This window comes from Tamandua tetradactyla, chromosome 6, assembly GCF_023851605.1.
Source record: "Tamandua tetradactyla isolate mTamTet1 chromosome 6, mTamTet1.pri, whole genome shotgun sequence".
Taxonomy (NCBI): Eukaryota; Metazoa; Chordata; class Mammalia; order Pilosa; family Myrmecophagidae; genus Tamandua; species Tamandua tetradactyla.
Window position 1 is genome coordinate 176,526,357 of NC_135332.1, and position 21,716 is coordinate 176,548,072.

The 21,716-nt window shown below is 39.4% G+C and overlaps 1 protein-coding gene across 5 annotated transcripts in view; it reads right to left on the reverse strand.

Moving 5' to 3' along the window:
- The window catches only part of DNAAF11 (dynein axonemal assembly factor 11), a 126,101-nt gene that overhangs the window by 7,479 nt on the left and 96,906 nt on the right, over positions 1 to 21,716 (reverse strand). For all 5 annotated transcript variants that reach the window (XM_077167693.1, XM_077167689.1, XM_077167688.1 and 2 more), the window contains one exon: positions 11,774 to 11,859. In XM_077167693.1, coding sequence (XP_077023808.1) covers positions 11,774 to 11,859 — 86 coding nt within the window. Of the gene's footprint in view, positions 1 to 11,773; positions 11,860 to 21,716 lie in introns of those variants that run through there.

A 21,716-nucleotide genomic window follows, 5' to 3' on the forward strand; every position in this document is an offset into this window, starting at 1 on the left:
AGCCATATCGTCATACGGTCTTCTTCAAGAATCAGAGCTACTGGAACACCGTTCAACAGTTACAGGTACTTCCCTCCAGCCACTCCAATACACCATAAACTACAAAGGGATATCTATATAATGCATAAGAATAACCTCCAGGATAACCTCTCAACTCTGTTTGAAATCTCTCAGCCATTGAAACTTTATTTTGTCTCATTTCTCTCTTTCCCCATTTGGTTAAGGAGGATTTCTCATTCCCATGATGCTGGGTTCTGGCTCATCCTGGGAGTCCTGTCCCATAGTGCCACGGAGATTCACACCCCTGGGAGTCATGTCCCATGTAGGGGGAGGGCAGTGAGGTCACCTACCAAGTTGGCTTAGAGAGAGAGGCCACATCTGATCAACAAAAGAGGTTCTCTAAGAGTGACTCATCAGTATAATTATCAGTAGGCTGAGCCTCTCCATTGCAGGAATAAGCTTGACAGGGGCAAGTCCCAAGACTGAGGGCTCAGCCTATTGAACTGGTTACCCCTCTGCTTGTGAGAATATCAGGATTTCCCACATGTGGAAGTAAAAACTCTCAATTTTGACTTTCAATTGAAGTAGTCTCAAACTGACAGTGTCCTTACGGGCCTGGATCGAAACTTTCCAGGTGAGAAGTTATAAACTACTTTCCAAAGGTAACTGAGCAGTTCATAGTAAAAAATAAAAAGCCACTATGCTTGAAAATAGAAGAAACGAGGACAGAAACTGAAAGGCAAAATCTTCAGAGAGTACAACAGGAAAGCATGAGTTATAAAACCACTACATTTACTGTGTTTAAATAAATGTATCAGACTTATTAGTGAAATGCTGAAAACCTTCCTCTGGGTTTGGCAATAAGACAAAGATGCCTGCTATTATGTCTCTATTCAATGTTATACTGGAAGCTTTCCCCATGCAGTAAGGAATGAAAAAGAAATAAAAGATACAGGGATTGAAAAGAAAGAAACAAAGTTATCATTCTTTTCACACATACAGAAAATTCAAAAGAACCCACAGTTAATAAAATAATAAGAGATTAGCAAAGTTTCTGGGTAGAAAGTCAATATACAAAAGGCAACTGTGATTCTATACACTAACAACAAACAGAAAATAAAATGAAACATACATTTTTTGATGATAACTCAAAAATATCAAACAGCTAAGAACTGATAAAACAGACACATGATATCTATGGAAAATTACAAAATTTCATTGAGAAAAATAAATTAAGACTGTGGAAAAGAGAGATAACCCAATCCTATAAAGACTGTTCTCCCCATATTGATCTATACATTCAATAGAATTTCAAATAAAATCCCAATATACTGTCTGTGAGGGAAACTTAGCAAGCTGATTCCAAAATTTACATGGCAGTGCAAAGGGCAGAGAACAGCCTAACTCACTCTTCAAGAAGAATTTTGTAAGAAGAGTTTCCCTACCATTTATAAAGGTCTATAAAGCTACAGAAATTAAGGGACAGAAACATTTTAGAGTCTAGAAAACAGACCTACAAACATATGGACACAATCCATGACAGAGTTGGCCTTGTCTATTAGTGTAAAAAGGATTCAGTTTTATATATAAGTCACTAGGACAACAAGTGTCCATATTGGAAAAAAATTAGATAGTCATACCTTAACCAAATTGTCATACCCAAATAACACCCAACTCCTGATGGCTTATACCTAAATGTGAAAGGCAAAACTGGACAGTACTTTAATATAAGGAACTTCCTTTATGATATCAGGGTAGAAAAGGATTTCTTATACAAGACAAAAAAAGCATTAACCATAAAAACTTTTAATAGTTCTGATTATCCTAAAATTATGATCTGGAACTTCCAGAAAGATGGTGGAATAGGATAGGCTGAGTTCACCCATGCTCCAAGGAACACCTAGAAAAGTGAAAGAAAAACAACCAGGGCAGCAATTACAGGGTACAAGCAATCTGAGAGTGTTTTCTACACTACATAGGTAGGTCCTGAATGAAAAAGCTGAAGAATTGAGATGCAAAGAACTGGGTGAGTGGGCTCTAGCAGGACTCCACCGGGGACAAGAGGCCATGCCCAGCAAAGAGCCTACCCCCACAGCTGGCTTGGGAGACCAGTCCCCTCAGCTCCACAGCCCAGAGCTCTCTTGGGGAATGTGGAAGTCAGTAAACTTGCTTTCCCTGCTCAAAGAGACCATCCAGCTAATGCACAGAGCCTACCACTCCCCACAGAAGGCCAGAGTCCTCAGGAGTGCAAGGACTTGGAGACAGGGACAAGGAAGCAAGACACACTGCACCTCTAGCTGCCAGGCTTTGCACCCCGTGCTGCACCCCATGGCCCCATGCCATGTCCCCTGCCCTGCCATGTGCCATGCCTAGCCAGGGAATTTCCAGCTAGGCTGGAAACCCAACAACCCAAGGTCATTTCAAGCACAAGTCTGAGGCCACCAGTCCCACTGGGCCCAAAAGCAGAATCTCCACTGAGGTACACACAGCCCCCCCGACACAGCTTCAGGCTTTCAACACACACCAGGACAAGTGGACCTGGCTGCAAACGCACAGGGTCCCTATCCAGCTCACCTGGCGCTGCAAAGGGTCTCTATCCAGCTCACCTGGTGCTTATCCAGCTCACCTGGTGCTTATCCAGCTCACCTGGCGCTGCAGTCAGGGAGAGGGGGGCCTAAGGAGAGGAGGAATCCCAAGCACCATACACTGGGAAGAAATGGAAAGTGCGGACTGGCAAACTGTAGATCTGTCTAGCTTCAAACATATCTTCAAGTACAGTTGCATTCACTGCATGAGGCCTTGGCTTAGCAGGAAATTACTGATAAATCAAGTGCAAATGGAGACCTTAAATACAAATCCAAGCAAATATAAAACCTTAGATGACTGAGGGAAGCCAACCTCCAAAATAACCTGATTAAGATCATCAAATGCCTCAAAGCCAATAGAAAATCACAAAGTATATGAAGATGCAGGTAGATATAGCCCAGCCAAATGACCTAAAACACCAGAGAAGACACAGACTCTGAACCACTAATCAAAGCTCTCCTAAATGAATTCCGTGGGTTGGGTAATGACATAAAGTATATCAAGAACACACTAGAAGAGCATAAAGAATAATTTGAAAGAATAAGTAGAGAAAAAGAGCAGAAATCATAGATATGAAAGATACTGTAGACCAAATTAAAAATATTCTAGAGACATACAACAGCAGATTTTAAGAGGCAGAAGAAAGAATAAGTGAACCAGAGGAGGGGACAATTAACTATGAATGCACAAAAGAACAAAAGACAAAAAGATGGAAAAATTTGAATTAGATCTCAGGGAAATGATGGACAACACAAAGCTCACAAATATAAGAATCATCAGTGCCCCAGAAGGAGAAGATAAGAGTAAAGGGATAGGAAGATCAGTTCAGGAGATAATGCGGGGAAACTTCCCTACCCTTATAAAAGACATATATATGCAAATCAAAGAAGCCCAACAAACCCCAAATAGAATAAATCCAATAGGCTTACTCCAAAACACATACTAACCAGTCTTTCAAATGTTAAAGAGAAGCAGAAAGTCCTGAAAGCAGCAAGAGAAAAGTGACTCAACACATACAAGGGAAACCACATAAGACTGAGTTCAGACTACTCAAAGGGCACCATGGAGACGAGAAGGTAGTGGTGTGATACATTTAAGCTCCTGCAAGAGAAAGATTTACAGCAAGAATTCTTTATTCAGCCAAACTGTCCTTAAAAACTGAGGGGGGAGGGTGCACAGGGAGTTCAGTAGTTAGAATGCCCGCCTTTCATGCAGGAGACCCAGGTTCAATTCCTAGAACACGCACTACCCCTCCCCTGCTCCAAAAAAAATGAGGAGGGGGCAGGCCATGGTGGCTTAGCAAGCAGAGTTCTTGCCTGCCATACCGGAGACCCAGTTTCGATTCCTGGTGCCTGTCAATGCAAAAAAAAAGTGAGGGAGAGACTAAAATTTTCAAAGACAGACAAAGGCTGAGAGAATTTGTCAACAAGAGAGCAGCCCTACAGGAAATACTAAAGGGAGTTCTGTCGGTTGGAAAAAAAAAAGACAGGAGAGAGAGGTCTGGAGGATGGCACAGAATTGAACATTACCAGTTAAAGGTAACTTACAGAATAAAAAGATAAAGAGGAAAAAGAATATATAGATCTGACAAATAAAAACCAAAGGATAAGACCTGGGTTCGATTTTTGGTCCATGTACTTCCCCCAAAAAACAAACAAACAAAAATTCAATAAATGGTGCTGCAATAACGGGATACGCATATGGTAAAACAATGAAATGTGACCCTGCCATACAGCACACAAAAACAAAAACAAAAAACAAAGGATAAGACGGTAGATTTAAGAAATACCTTTACACTAATAACTTTGAATGTTCACAGATGAAGTTCACCAATCAAAAGGTACAGATTTACAGAATGGATTAAGAAATATGATCCATCTATATGCTGCTTACAAGAGACTCATCTTAGACACAAGGAAACAGATTGAAAGTGAAACGATGGAAAAAAATGTTCTATGCAAGATGTAACCAAAAGAAAGCAGGAATAGCTATACTAATATCAGACAAAATAGACTTTAAATGTAAAGATATCATAAGACACAAGGAAGAATTTACTACATATTAGTAAAAGGGACAATTTGCCAAGAAATAACAATCATAAATTTGTATGCTCCCAATCAAAGAACTCCAGAGTCCATGAGGTAAACACTGGCAAAACTGAAGGGAGCAATAGACATTTCAACAATAATAACTGGAGACTTGAATACAGTACTCTGTTCTATAGATAGAACAATGAGGCAGAGGATTAACAAGGAAATAGAGAACTTCAACAATTTAATAAATGAATTAGACCTAACAGACATATATATAGATTGTTACACCCCCAAACACCAGGATACACATTTTTCTGTAGTGCTCATGGAACATTCCCCAGGACAGATCACATGCTGGGGCACAAAACAGGTCTTTATAAGTTAAAAAGGATTGAAATTATTCAAAGCACTTTCTCTGATCAAATGGTATATAGCTGGAAATCAATAAATAACAAAGAATCAGAACTTTCACAAATATATGGAGATTAAATGATGTACTCTAAAACAATAAGTGGGTCCAAGAAGAAATTGCTAGAAACATAAGTCACTATCTGGAGATGAATGCAAATGAGAATAGAGCATATCAGAACTTTTGAGATGTGGCGAAAGCAGTGTTGAGAGGGAAATTTATGGAACTAAATGCCTATATTAAAAAACAAAGAAAGAGCAAAAATCGAGGACTTAATAACTGCTCAACTGGAGGACTTGAAAAAGAACAACAAACTAACACCACTGCAAATACCAGAAAAGAAATAACAAAGATTAAAGTGGAAACAAACAACTTGGAGAACAAACAAAAAAAGAATCAATAAAACCAAAAGTTGGTTCTTTGAGAAAATCAATGGACATCTAGCTAGGCTGACAAAATAAGAGAAAGGATGCAAATATACAAAATCAGAAATGAGAGGAAGGTCGTTTCCACAGACCCTGAAGAATTTTCTTTTTAATTTTTAAAATTAAAAAAAAAATTTTTATTTTTAAAAAATATCAGAGGATATCATGAGCAACTATACACCAACAATCTAGACAACTTAGAGGAAATGAACGAATTCCTAGAAACACACAAACAAGCTACACTGATTCAAGAAGAAATAGAAGATCTCAACAAATCAATCACAAGTAAAGAGATTCAATCAATGATTAAAAACCTGCCTACAAAGAGAAGTGCAGGGCCAGATGTCTTCACTGGAGAATTTTATCAAACATTTCAAAAAGAAGTAACACCAATCCTGCTCAAACTCCTCCAAAACACTGAGTAAAAAAGGAACACTACCTAATTCATTTAATGAAGCTAACATCACTCTAAAACTAAAATGAGGTAAAGATGCTACAAGGAAGGGAAACTACAAGCCAATGCCTCTAATGAAAACAGATGCAAAATCTCTCAACAAAATACTAGCAAATTGAGTCCCACGACACATTAAAAGAATTATACACCATGACCAAGTGGGGTTTATGCTAGGAATGCAAGGGTGGTTCAACACAAGAAAATCAACCAATGAGCAGATTAACAAATTGAAAGAGAAAAATCATCTGATCATCCCAATTGATGCTAAAAGGCATTATAAAATGGGCTAAAGAAATGAATAGACATTTTTCTGAGGAGCAAATACAGTTAGCTAAAAAGCACATGAAGAGATGCTCATTTTCATTAGCTATAAGGAAAATATAGATCAAGACTACAATGAGATATCACCTCACATCTATTAGAATGGCTGCTATTAAATAAACAGGAAAATACAAATGTTGGAGAGGATTGGAGAAATTGGAACATTTATGCACTATTGGTGGGAATGTATAATGAATGGTACAGATGTATTGGGAGATAGTTTGGTGGTTTCTTAGAAAACTAAATAACGAGTTGTCCTATGACCCAGCAATACTACTACGTGGTATATACGCAAAGAGTTGGAAGCAGTGACACAGTCATTTGCATACTGATGCTCATAGCAGCATTATTCACAATTGTTAAAAGACAGAAACAATCCAAATGCCCATCAACTGATGAGTGGATAAATAAAATGTGTTATATATACATGATGGAACATTATGTAGCAGTAAGACAAAATGAGGTCTTGAAACATGAAAACACAGATGAAACTTGAGGATGTAATGCTGAATGAAATAAGCTGAACACAAAAAGATAGATAATATATGATTTTGCTATTATGAACTTGGTAAAAGTAAACTCAAAGGCTTACAGTATAGAATATATGGGACTTAAAGATACACAGAAGCTAGAGATGGGTGAACAGTTAGCTAATGAGGTTGAGCTTAAACATAAGGGAATGGACCAAGTTCATTAGTGGGTCTCTAAGTAATATTGCCATATTGAAGGTGAACATGATTGAAGGGGTTGTATGGAGCCATGTATCCCACCAATTAACACTACAAATATAAATAAGTTCTTGCAAGAATTACTTCAAAGGTATAAATCTTGTACAAAGATTAAATAATAGAGGGGCATGGTATTGCATGCTATAGCCTATATTTAACAGGAAGACATCAATAGCACCATAGCAATATCAGGGTTAAATAATTATGAGGGTGAGGAAGAACTAGAGTTAAGGGGAGGTTTGGATTTTCTATTTGGTGAGGGTGTGTTTATCAGTATTTTCTCTTTGAGACGATGAAAATTGTTTAAAATTGAGTGTTGACTATTGTATAACTAAGTGAGGATAATGTGAGACATGGATTGTTGACTGTGGACATTATATATGATGCCCAATAGAAGGAGGTACCTAAAGGATACATTGACTGAGAAGCAGAATGGTGAACTGTGGGGTATTCATATGATGGACTATTTCTAAGAAAGGAATGAAGTTGTGAGACATGCAGTGAGGTGAATGAACCTTGGGGACATTATGGTGTGCAAAATAGGGCCAGAAACAAAAGAACAAGTATTTTATGGTCTCATTTACAAAATAGTTTTAAGAAAATTGGGGCCTAGATTGTGAGCTCTTATAGAAGTCACATTTATTCTGGAACTATAAATGTTATTTCTAGATTTTGAGATGCTGTGCTATAAATGTATAACCTGTAATCTCCTTGGAACTTTGGCTACCAGCATGAGATCTAAGACTCAGAGTTGGGGTTCTGCAGCTGTGAAAGTCAGCATTGCTACATACAACAACTGCTAAAGAAACCAAAAAAATATCAGGCTTCAATTAAAGATAAGAATGAAGCTGGCTGGGTCAGGATTAAGGTAAATCAGAATACAGGGGTAAGGATGACATTGCCAGTATTTCAGAACTTTGCCCATTGTATGAGATCAAAGGAAGAGAGATTTAGGTTGTCCCAAACCTAAATTTTCTGTGGGACATAATCTAACTAAACCTGTCTGGACAGCTAATTTAAACAACCCAAACATATGGATTCCAGAACGGGAATAAGGGCTTGTAATTTTGCATAGCTTAATGTTATACCCAGATATATCCCAGAGTATGTTGAGAACATAATTAAAAAAGTATTGGCAGAGTCCCTTAAGGGTTGAGAGAAAAAATATGGAAATATTAATATTTACTACGGGGTAAACCAGGTCAACACACCAAGCCCTTGATCTTGAGGTTTGCTCTTGTGAAGCCTATTTTTGTAGCGGAGAAGCTAAGTCTACCAATAGTTAGACCTAAGAGTTATTTCCAGAAAACCTCTGTTGTTGTTCAGATATGGCCATTTTCTCTTTAAGCCCAACTCTGCAAGTGAAATCACTACCCTTCCTGCAATGGGAGACGTGACATCCAGGGGCGAATTCTACCTGGCAACACGGGTCATGACTCCCAAAGCTGAGCCTGGCCCTGGCACTGTGAGATCGACAATGCTTTCCTTACCAAGAGGTGGAAAGAAATGTAACAAAATAAGGTATTAGTGGGGGGCGGGGAGGGGTGTGTGTGCAAGGGTAGTTCAGTAGCAGAATTCTTACCTGCATGCAAGAGACCTGGGTTGGATTCCCAGTCCATGCACTTCCTCCAAACAAACAAACAAACAAACAAGCAAAACAAACAAATCCAACAATGGTGCTGCAATAACGGGATACTCACCATGGAAAAATAATGAAATGCGACCCCACCATACAGCATACAAAAAAATAAAAAGGGTATTTTAGTGGCTAAGAGAGTTCAAATAGAGTTGAGAGGTTACTCTTTCTTATGTTAGCTTCACCTAGATATTACTAATTACCAGGGTTTGCCAAACTCCAAAATCATTCCTGTCAACCCTAAAGAACACCTAGGGCTTTATATGAGCCTCTACAAAAGTTTCAAAAGCTAAGTTTGTTTTCCAGAAACCTACAATCTCCAAATGGGTTCCTAGGCCAGATAAATCCTGAAATCCAGAGGGGCAAGACTGTCTAAGAACATCAACTAGTTCTATCCCCCATCCCATATTATTGACACCCATTTCCAACATGAAAAAGTTTGGGAGAAGGATCAAAGCAGGAGGAGTTATGATAGAGAAGATGGGATTTAACATATGAGTATAACTACTGAATCATTAAATTGCTATTTCTTTCAGTCTCCAGTGTCTTGGAGCAGCTTGTGGAACCATCACTCATACCAAACTCTGAAATCTGTTCTATAACTACCTGTTACAAGGTACTTTGGAATTTATTGCTTTTTTGTATATATGTTATATTTCACAATAAAAAATAAATTAAAATTATGAATTGTTCATTAAAAGACACCATAGAAAGTGAAAAGGCAAGTCTAAAGAATGGATCAGATTTTATGATCCTGATTCTACCACTTACCAGCTTTATGACCTTTGGCTAATTACTGAACCTCTCTGAACCTCAGTATTTTAGGAATAATAATATTTATCTCTCAGTTTTATCTTGGAGATCAAAGAGAGATAACGTACCACCTCACTTGGCACAGAGTAGTTATGGGTCTGCCTTCACCCCTCCAGCCCACAGTAATTGACCAAATCAGTTACCCTCTTGCCCAGTCATGGTCCCATCTGGACCAGACAAACATAATCCTACCTGTTTGCTCTTCTTCCTCCCCTAATTTGGGCCTCACAGCATGAGAAACAGACCATCCTAGCTAGGAGAAGGGCCAGGGTCTCCTCTGGCCTGTCTTGGGCATCCCTGTATCCGCTATCCCTCTTGCCCTCAAACCAACAACCTTCCTGGCCTCAGTCCCTCGTGTGCTGCCTGAAATGGCAGGTGTGTGGTGGAATGGCTGAGATAAGGCAGGTGATGAAGTCTGCCAATGTGATTACAGAGTGCCACAAACAACCTTTGCCCAGATATTTTACCTGCGCTCGTGAAGTGGTCATTTCTCAGTCATCCAAAGGAAAAAGTAAAGTGTTGTAAGAATACATTAGGAGATACAACTCTGAAGACTTGGGCTAGGAGGTTTCCATGCATCAAGTGTAATTAACAGTAGGGATGTTTATTGTGGGGTCTGAAAACCAGCTCCAATCTGTGTACAGATGATTTGGCTTCCCATCCCTGCCAGTTCTCACAAATTAGAATCAGACACTTTACACATGTTGATGCTGCTGGGGGTTAATTATGATGGTGAATATTCATAATAGCCATAATGCCCTTGAATCTCTTTAAATTACACATGTATCTAAAATGGAAATCACTAAACTGGGAAATATGAATTGATTTCCAAGGTTAAAAACAACAACCTGCTATTCAGTAGGAATTAAAGTTTATACCTGTTGTTCAAACAAACCCCATGTTTGAAATCTCTACAAATTTCAACAGTTAGCTGTGAATACATGAATGCCTGGCTGCTTATATTATGCATAACATAAATATAGCTCTTGTTTAGGTATTTTTATGATGATCATTCTGGCATATACATTTGTATCACAAAGATAGTTTGCCTTGGCTCAAAATAGATTTCACCATCTGGGTAAAAGTCTTGAAATCCTGACAAAGAGAAGGGCAGTTGAAAGAACTGGGACACTCATTCTAGAGAAGAATTGAGAAATGTAAGCACTTTGTTCAAAATACTTTGTGGAATGTCACTGCTTAAAGGAGAACTGCTTTGAACCACAGGTCCTGGGATTAGGGTTCCTAGGATTAGGGTGGGTGTGGGCAGAGCTGGGATTGTAGGTTAAACATTAGAGAGAGGCTGTTGGGGATCGAGTCCTGTCTCTCACAAAAGCATGTTCAGGTCCCAACTCCTGGTCCTGTGGGTTGCAATCTATTTGTAAATAGAACCTTTGAAGATGTTATTAGTTAAGGTGTGCCCAAATTGACAAGGGTGAGCCTTAAGGCAATATGGCTGGAGTCCTTATAAGCAAAGGAAATAAGACACAGATAAAGAAGCCATCAGGGAGCATCCTAAAGCTGGAAGAAAGACAAAGGAGAAGACGCTGCCATGTGCACTGCCATGTAACAAAAAAGCCAAGGACCAAGGACCACCCTCAACCAGCCCTGGAACACCACAGTCTTTGGGGAGAAAGCATCACCTAACTTAAAACCATGAGCCAATAAATTTCTGTTGTATAAGCTGACATACTGTGTGGTATGTTTTTGCAGCTGGGAAATTTCTCACATAGAACACACTGAGAACAGGAGGAATATTCTCTTGTGAGGGCGAAGATCTGGCTGGGAGAGGTGCTTAAGCAGAGACCAGAAGACAACCTGGTCAGGAGACTGCCAGGAGGGTACACTGTAGAGGCCTCCTGGGCCCCAGCAGCCCTGCACGTCCTGAAACCTATGAAGTGACACACGGATTGGGAAGGGAGGCAGGGGGAGCAATGATGTGAGCGCAACACCTCAGAGCTTCTGAAAACATCCCGGCTACAGGACCTTGGGGATGCTCTAAGCGTCTCTTTGCCTGAGTTTCCCCACCTGTAAACAGGATAAACACTGTGAAGATTAAATGCATTAAAATGGGTAATGCCCATACAACAGTGCCTGGCATCCAGGGAGCGCACAGTAACTGTCAGCAGTCGCTGGTGTTGACAGCACCCTTCTTTGCACAAGAACCACAGATCTGTATAGACCTATTTTTCAGGGATCAGGTGTCCCACAAATCAATGGTCTAAAGTCGGGGGAACAAACATTGCCATTCATAGCGTGAATCATTTTTAAACTTTAATAATTGTATCTTTTTGTAAGCTACATACTAGCCAGCAAATGACAATGAAGAAAACAATATGATAAAGCTGTGGACAGGTTGGGGAGATAATACCTTTTATTTTTCTGCTCTCTGCCGCTGTCCATGGTAGCTTTTACAGACTTGCATGCTTCTCTGCCACTTGTAATCACTTCTCTTACCTAAAATAAAAATGCAACACAGACTAAGTGATGCATTACTCTCTGATATTCCTTCAAAAACATATGCTATATATATTTTGAAGATCGTAAAATGTTTTAATTTTTCACCAAGCATGCAATGAAAGAGAACTTTCCATCCCTATGTGTGGTATGGAAAAGGTTATACCACACTGTGCATTTGGTCACGATAATCTTGCAAAGCCATCATCTATATTTTAGACTGCCAAAGGCCAGCAATGGGTTATGCTGAATTGGTTCTTTTAACACATTTTATTTCCTGAGGGCCGACAACAAGCCAGTCCCCTCTTGGTGGATGTTATGGATACAGATGTGACTGAGACACTGCCTCTGAGGAGCTCCCGAGGAAATGTGACACAGCAGGAGGAACTCAGAGCTGAAAGCTTCACTTCCAATTCTCCAAGGATTCTTCCTCTGTAAAACGAGGGAAATGGATTATGACCCCAAAGGTCCCTTCCTGGTCTGCAAAATTCTGTAGCTCTGCTACTTCTTTTAAACAAAATAGGCTCAGGTCTAAGCATGTGGGAGGTATCAATAAAGAAAACTGACTCAATGCAACAAACATACTACAAAACAACTCAGACCCAGTACCTCCCCTCCTCAAGAGTTCTTAAGATGAGGGTGGAGAAGGAAGATATGCTAATACATTGTGGACCCTGACTACGAGCTGGGCACACACCTGCCTGTACAAGGTATTTTACATGTTTTATTTAACACCCACCCCCAACATTCCTATGAGCACAGAGATTACTTGTAGAAGGAATGTAAAAACACATCACCTCTTTGTGCCTTGGCCTACTGAGCAAAGAGGGAATTTCTGTCCTTTCTTTTCAGGACCAGAATCTGTTGTGGGCTGCCCGCCTTTCTCCACCCTCCCTGTCTCTTTCTCTTTGGCTGGGGAATGACTCATTCACTGGGCCACACCTCACTTGTAGGTGGGGTCACTGCTCTGAAAGGTGAGCACCACCTGCCATACTTTCTCTGTTCTGCCTGAGACTTGGTATGTTACATGATTCAAATCCAAGTAACTCACTAAGGGAAAAGTAAAGCCTTTAACTTTGAGGGCCAATCACTACCCTCCCTGCCATCTGCTGCCTCATACAATCACACCAGAGACAGATCTGTATTCGGGGAGTAAATTGGGTGCCCCAGATTAGCTTCAATCCTAAACCTCAGTCTTCATCCAACCTCCACCAGACATTTACATTGGAGGGCTGGGCACTGAATCAAATTAATACATTGGGTGATCTGCTTCTCATGTGATAAGCAATTTTTGGTTAGAAACACAGAAAGACTAGCCCATTGGTTATTACATGTATGCTCAATAAATAAATGGACAAAGAAGGAATGAATTCTAGTCTGTGGGACTGTAGCATCAGGCCCATGGAGGTGATATGCCTTATGGATAATCACTCCTGGATGGCAGACCTCTTTTGTCATCATCATAAGGTGGTGCAAGAGCCCTGCCACTCAGGTATTTTTAGATAATGCAGTTACATATTCTTTCTATTATATTTTATAAAAAAGATGCAATACATGCAACATGTATGATTTAGTTCACTTTCTAACACAGAAGTTCAACTAAATAAATATGGCTTTTCCTTCCCGTAGTCTACTTTTAGGAGGGTCAATGTGCAATGCAGAAAAAAAGATGTGCTTAAGCGCTTTCAATATACATACTGAACACCAGACTAGGGCAAGAAACACCTAAGCATCACAAATAGTTTGCACAATGGCCAGACTTTCACTGATACAGAAGAATAAAACAATGAATACTGCATGTACTAATGACATTAAATTTTAAAGCTGGAAAAGTTTGTCCAGAAACGTTTTTAAAGAGGTACAGTCTGCATAGTCAAAGCCTGTAGAAGAACACGTTAGAAAAATCAGTAACTAAAGCCACCAATGCAAGGTTTCCTGAATAATTAAAGAGGGTGACTCATGAAAAGAGTCACCTAACAAAGCAGGAATTTTTTATAATCATACGTGGTTTGCTTCGGAGGAGGCTATATTTTAAAATATTTTTAATGTTATAGATTTACTGTTTTCCATTAATTTCTTGTTGACCAGTGATGGCATATTTTTGGATGCCATTGTGATAGCATGTAGAAGTTTAGACTATCTTAATATAAAAACTTAACTTTGGTTTTCTTCCTTTTCTTTAATTCAACTATTGGGATGGAATAAAAATATTTCCCCACATCTTCCTGACCTGCCCTTAAGAAAATGGAAAGCACTTCTTCAGTGGCTATTGATTCCAGTTCTGATTTATTAGGCCATATCAATGTCTAACATGAAAGAAAAGAAAATTAGAATTGCGGAGAGAAGCTAAAACAGGATTCCTTCTGGTTGAGGGAAGAGAGAGGGGCCACAGGTGTTAGAGTAGTGAGAACTGGCACCTTCTGCCACGGCAGTATCTCGGGAGGCAGCATGACCTCTGAGAAGCGGGCTGCACAGCACGTGTGTTGGAGTATGTGTGTCCGGAAGAATTATCTGCAATGTTGGAAATGTTTTGTGCTGTTCAACACCGTAGCCATTAGCCACATGTGGCTGTAAAGCATTTGAAATGTGGCTGATGCAACTGAGAAACAGAATTTTATGTTATTTTAATCTATTTATATTTAAATGTACATAGCCAAAGAGATGGGAAATAAGTAGAGCTGGCCCCTGAACGCTTATGGGATGGGCAAGTGATGGGCTGCCCAGATTCTTCTTCAGGAGGGATGAGCATCCATCCAAATTGGCTACCCTTAATTCACCTGTGCTCCTTGACCATGCGACCTTACCAGTTCTGGAACGCTCTACTCCTTCCTTGACCTTGTCAGTTCTGGAACCACTTCCTCCTTCCTTGACATCCCAGGACCTGGAACTCTTACATGAGTGTGAGAACCCTGGAGCCTAGATTCTAATCTCTCTGATCTGTGTGGGGTCTAAAGGCCTGATCTCCTATCCTCACTCAAGGCAACTCTAAAGGACCAGCTCAGCCACACGGCTCACTGAGGGGCTGGATGAGGCCTTTGCTGGGCCTGCATTGCAGCTCCACACCTGCCTTTTCCAAATCCTGGCTCCTTCTGTGACACCCCCCCCCCCCCCCACCAACACACACACAGCTATGGATCACAGCATCACTTCCTAATAAACATTTTGCTCACTCATCAATATCTCAGCCTGCTTCCGAGAGAGCCCAACCTGTGTCACCATAGCACAATTTTTATTATTTAAATTTTAATTACTTTCAATGAGACCAAGGTTAGTCAAAATTAATTACAATATTGGCTTTACACGCTTCAACTAAAAGTACAAGTTTTATATTGCTTCTCATTGTAAATGTACTGACAAGAATTGGGAACATGTGCATAATTAGATTCTTAAAACACCCCATTTCTAACACTGTTATTTGTCACAGAATAAGAACAGACAAAGATTCTCTATGTTTATGGAAATACAAATAGAATCACAAAGTCAGAGCTTTTCTTCGCAGAAATTTCACAGGGCACCAGAATCTAAATATGTTTTGAAAAAATATTTTCAGCTCATTTGGTTTCAAAGAATCTTCTATATTTAAAACTTAGAAAGAATTAAGGACTCAACAATAAGAAAAAACATTAATATCAACTTTCACATTAACACCAACATTCAGTTTAACAGCAGGAAAAACTCTTCTAAAGAGACCTAATTTGCACAAGCAGAAAACTATTGGTCAGAGTTCCAAGGGACGGAAACCTAGAAAGCCTGGCCTTCACTGTCCCTGAGTTCCCGGTGCTGCTCCTCTAGGAAGTGGAGCTCACTGACATCAGGACCTTCTTATCCATTTGTACTAACGGGGTTTAGGGATGACTAATAGAGAAGTTGTAAGAGCCAAGCTGTGTTAAATAAATTAGATAATGTGGGGCTAATGATTTCCTGGACCCATGGAGGAAAATGGAATCAACTTGAAAATTCAATTATGGGGTAGGCACAAAAGTACAAATTAACATTTTAATGATGTTACATCATTTTAACTCTCATAGAATCATGCAGTAGAAAGCTGGGAGTGATTGTGGAGGTAGTTAATCAAGTCCACTTTTCTACAGAAGGCAAAAACTGCCTCTAAGCCTTCCCTAAAAGATGGCTTTCCAGTCTTTCCTTAAATAGTACCCTGGACCAGAGTCTCATTATCTCCTGAGGCAGCACTCTACACTGAGAGGATCTATATTTACTTTAACAAAATGTACGTGGCTGTTTTACCATCTCTAAAATTACTCAAGCTAAGACACACGGATTCTATGTGAGCTGCATAAAAATAAAATACAAACGTAAGGGAGAGAAAGACTTAGCTCTTAATTCTTATCTTTAGGTTGAACCATAAGAAAGCATCAATATCTGACTATTTTTTATTTATAAAACAGGGTTGAAAATAATATATATATATATTATTTATAAGATATATAAACTTCATATATATATGAAATTAAATACGAACGAGCAATCACTCCACTGCAGATGAAGACTTGCTAGAGGTAAAGTGAAAGAGTTAAGGGAGAAAGAAAATGGAACATAATTGACGTATCTGTTGAGAGAAAATATATAAAATACCCCTTTTAACCTTTTCCTGTGAATTTGGCAAGGTTTTTTAAATTGTAGTATCCTTTTGTTGGGGATTGAACTGTGTCCCCCATGAAAGGCATGTTCAGGGCCCAATCCCTGGTTCGGTGGGATGCTATTAGTTAAGATATTTCCAAACCAAATGAGGGTGGGCCTTAATTCAACATGGCTGAAGTTGTTATAAACAAAGGAAACTAGACAGAGAAAGATGGGCCATGGGGAACAGCCAAAAGTTAGAAGTCAGTGGAACACAGAAGTGAAAGGAGAAGGAGCTGCCATGTGCACTGCCATGTGACAGAAAAGCCAAGGAACAAGGATCACTGGCAGCCAGCCTCAGAATTCCAGAGTCTTTGGGGAGAAAGCGTTGTCTTGCTGGTCCCTTGACTGTGGACTCCTCCTAACCTCAAAATCTTGAGCCAGTAACTTCCCACTATTTAAGTTAACCCATTTTGTGGTATTTGTTTTAGCAGCTTGGAAACTAAAACACCACCAATGAAAATCACAATTTCTCTTGGAAATTTCATTTTCTTTCACAGTTTCAACTATTACCCACCAGATCTGCTAAAAAAAAAAAAAAATTGGTGAGCATCTATGATTTGGCAAGCATAGGACTAAGTGGTAGATATGGAATTGCCCTGAATCATCTCATGAGGGAAATAGCTACATAAACCACTAAAATACCCTAAAGAAAGTACAATTGATTGATAAATACATAGACGATTAAGGAAGCTCGAAGGAGGGACACCTAATGCATGGAATGGGGGCAGGGGTATAAGAATGGGAAGCTCCAGTATACATGTAAGAATGCTGGAAAATGTGAGGCTTGAGAATGAATTTTAAAGAATGAGCAGGAATTTCCATAAAGATGGAGGTCATGTAGGGACTGAAGAACATTCTAGGGAGAAGGACCCACTAGTGGGTTGCAAGAAGAGAAATGGCATCATAAAGTTTGAATTTTGGAAGGTTGCTGGAAAGTGGAGTCTCCATTGAAGGGAGGAAACCTGGAGAGTAAACCCATTTACAAGAACACTGTGGTAATTAGTTGAGAGATGATTGTTATCACAAATCAAAACAGTGACAGTGGCAATAAAAAGAAGAAGTAACTTTGAGTGATATGAAAGAGATAAAATCTACCATATCTGGGTGGAAGAGTTACAGAAGAGAAAAGGTCAAACAATTTTGAGTAAATGGAGTAAATTTTCTTTATTCATTAAGAAAACAGATTTGGGAGGTGTATTAGTTCACTAAGGCTGCTGAAATACAATACACCTAAGATGGATTGGACTTTATAAAGGGATTTAATTAGTTACAAATTTACTGATTTGGGAAGGCACAGGGTGATGTCTTCTAGGCTTCTCTCCTGGCTTCTGGGTTCAAATTGCTTCCCCCTGGGCAGTTCCCTTCTGCAACTCGAAACATCTGGGTTAGAGCTGCATTGGCTAGGCTGTGCTGAGCTCTCTCCTGAGCCTCCTTTTAAGCCTTCAGCTAATCAAATTAATATGTCACTCACTGTGGAAGACACGCCCCTTAGCTGCTGCAAATGTAATCAGCCCTAGATGAATTTCAATGCTCACTATTTAAGTCCACAGCAAAAGAAAAATTGGGCACCATCACCTGACCAAGTTGACACCTGAACCTAACTATCACAAGAGGCATAGTAAGTTTGGAAGGGAAACATAGAGTTCAGATTTAAACTGAAAATTTTGCAGATACATACTTTACAGTTAGTAATATTTAGGAAGTACCTGAGGCCACCTCAATGAATAATATCAATCAGGAGATTGATAAGAGTTAGGAAAAAACAAAAGGGTGGCGTAAAAAACACTGAAGAAGGTAAGCATTTAAGGAGGGAAGGAATAAAATAAGTATTAAGACATTTCTACTGGGCTTAGTAAATAAAGTAAAATCTTTGTTTAGTATGATAGTTTCTGAAAGATAAAAATTATTAACTCTGGAGAATATATATACATACGTGCCTGTACAAACACATGCACTATTTAAAGGTCTTAAAGAACAACCAAAACTGGGCAGAAGCTGGAGCAAAGTTGACCTTGAAAAAAAGAGACAGCAAGATTCATGTTCATATAGCTTATTAGTAGAAGCACTCCCTGGTCCTTCCTGGATGAAGTGGTTGCAACCCAAATATAAAAATGTACTCTTAGGGCAGGCCATGGTGGCTCAGCAGGCAGAGTTCTTGCCTGCCATGCTGGAGACCCAGGTTCAATTCCCGGTGTCTGCCCATGCAGGAAAAAAAAAAAAAGAAAGTACTCTTCATAGATTGAGGAATCAAAAGATGAAATTTGGGGAAACTAGTAGCTGGAAAAGAAGGGGGCCTAAAAACAGGTATCTAAACTCCACTCAAATCTGTAGTTATAGCTGTTAATATATACAAGGCAGCATCTCCAAGGAGCTCAGTAAAAAAAAGCCATAATTAGGAAACTGAAAAAAAAAAAAGGATGTGTAAAGACTTCAGCTGTAGGCCACTGTTGGGGAGACAGACTGTAAAACTGCGTACAGTCAAATTAACAAAGCAAAAGCCAACTCTTCAGAGGAAGCTAATATGATTTAGTCTCTAATAGCATATAATCTATGATGTTCAGATTATAAGGAAAAATTACTAGATATGAAGAAATAGGAAAATGTTTCTGGTTTCACAGCCAAGACAAAAAAATCAGACACAAGATCATCCAGATGTTGGAATTCAAGGGTGGATGAACATATCACGAATCTCAGCAGAGAAGTAGAAATTATTTTTAAAAATGGAAACTCTAGAACTGAAAAGTACAATATCTGAAAAGGATGAAATTAACAGCAGACTGGAGTAAAAGAAAGGGCCATTGAATTAGAAATGATCCAGTCTGAATAAAAGAAGGAGAAATATGTTTTATAAAAGCATAAATCCTCAGTGACAGGTGTGGCAATATCAAGAGGCTGAGCATATATCTGACTGGTGTTTTAAAAGGAGAAAAGAATGGGGATTCAGCAGGGCAAATATTTAAATAAATAATGGCTGAAAATTCCTCAAATGTATTTCAACACATAGGGACACTGATTCAAAGTGTTCATTAAACAACAAGCTGGGTAAATACAAAGAAAATTTTACAGATTAAAACAAAACATAAAGACAAAATCTTGAAAGAAACCAGAGGGGTGACATATAAGATACAGGGGACACTGATGTGGATTACTGCTCACTTTTCTTTAAAGGCCATGGAATAGCATCTCTAAAACACTGAACAAGGAAAACAAAATCCTGTCAAAAACCTCTCAATATCACAGATGAGGCCTCACTCTCTCTAAGCCCAACTCTGCAAGTGAAATCATTGCCCTCTCCGCTATTTGGGACATGACGTCCAGGGGTAAAAGTCTCCTTGGTGGCATGGGTAGGCATCCATTTTGATCCCATGGTGCCAGGGGTGAAATTGGCGGCGTGGGAGATGACTCACAGGGATAAATCTGGTCCTGGCACCACGGGATCAACAAAGCCATCCTGACCAAAATGGGTAAAAGAAATGTAACAAAGAAGGTATCAGTGGTTGAGAGAGTTCAAATAGAGTCAAGAGGCGACTCAGGAGGTCACTCTCACACAAGCTTCAGTTAGACATTACTACGTATCATAACTTGTCAAACCCCAGCCAAAACTATTCCAGCCAATCCTAAAGAAAAACTAGGGCAATACATAAGATTCTACAAAGGTTCCATGTATTAGGGTAACTTTCCAGAAACTTACAACCTCCAGATGGGTCCCTGGACCAGATAAGTCCTAAAACCTAGAGAGGCCAGCCAGCCTTTCCAGAACATCAGCTAGTTCCATATCTCTATCCCATATTAGTGATAGCCCTTCCAACAGGAAAAAGTTAGAATAGGGCATAGCCCAAATACCCCTAAAGAGTAGGATAGAAAGATCAAAGGTCATGGTGGCATTATACAGAGAAAGTAGGGTTTAACAAATGAATATGATTGCTGAATCATTATATTAGTATTTCTTTTAGTCTCCTGTATCTTAGAGCAGCTAGAAGTAAAAATCTAAAATTGTGGAACTGTAACCCATACCAAACTCTGAAATCTGTTCTACAACTAATTGTTGTGCTGTGCTTGAAATTTATTGGATTTTTTGTATGTATTTATTTTTCACAAAAAAGAAAAAAAGTCAATTGTGATGATAAAATATTTATTCCTTCTAGCCTCCAATGTTCTGGAGCAGCTAGAAGGAAAAATCTGTGATGATGGTATGGCAGCCCATGACAAACTCTGGGATCTGTCCTGTAACTACCTGTTGAAAAGTGCTTTGAAAATTTTTGCTTCTTTCCTTCTTTGTTTTGTATACACATATTATACAATAAAAAACTTAAAAAAAAAAAAAACTCAACATGTACCCAGTGAGAACATCCTTCAAAAATGAAGGCAAGTTCCACATCTGATCATGTGGAAACAACTGGTACTGAATCTGATCAGCTGCTATAAACAATTAGAAAACTGAACAAAAATAAATGAAGCAGCCCTTTTCGGACAGTGGACAACAGACAATGCAGAACTGTGATCTATGAGAGAAGAGAAACAAGGTGACATCTATGACAGCCTGGGCTTTCTCTTGAGGCACTTTCGACAACAAATAAATAGATGGATAAATAAACAACAGATAAATTAAATATATAAATAAGGAATAAAATATAGAAAGGAAAAAGAAAAACTCTCTATTCAGATTGAAGCTGGTCAGCCCTGGGAGTTCTCAGAGAAATCAATACCTCAACCAAAGGCTAGCACCATGAGGGTCCTTGGCTAAGACTCAGGAAAGAGTCAAGGACTAGTCAGTATGTACAGCCAAATAATTTAATAAGCTCGATGCCAGAAAACCCGAGGAGTTCTCAGTTGGATGCTGGAGAGCCCTGGGAATTCTTGGCTGGACACCAGAGAACCTGGGAGGTCTAGGCTGGATGCCGGAGAGCTCCAAGAATTCTCGACTGGATCCAGAAAGCCTCAGGAATTCTCAGAGGAGTCTAGACCCCAGAATTCTAGACCCTGAGCAGGGCCTGATGCCATGAAGTTTCTTGACTCAGGTGCAGGAAATTTAGCTGCAGGAAAGAACTTGAGGACTAGGCAGTGTGTACAGCTCAAAACTTTAATTCATAGCAAAAGTACATGCTAGTAAGGGGTAAGCATGGACATTTTCCAAAGGAGGAAAAGCAGTCTGAGGCCAGGATCCTTGCATTATAAGGATTTGGGGGGGCCCTTTCCCTTCTGGCTATGCCAATAAG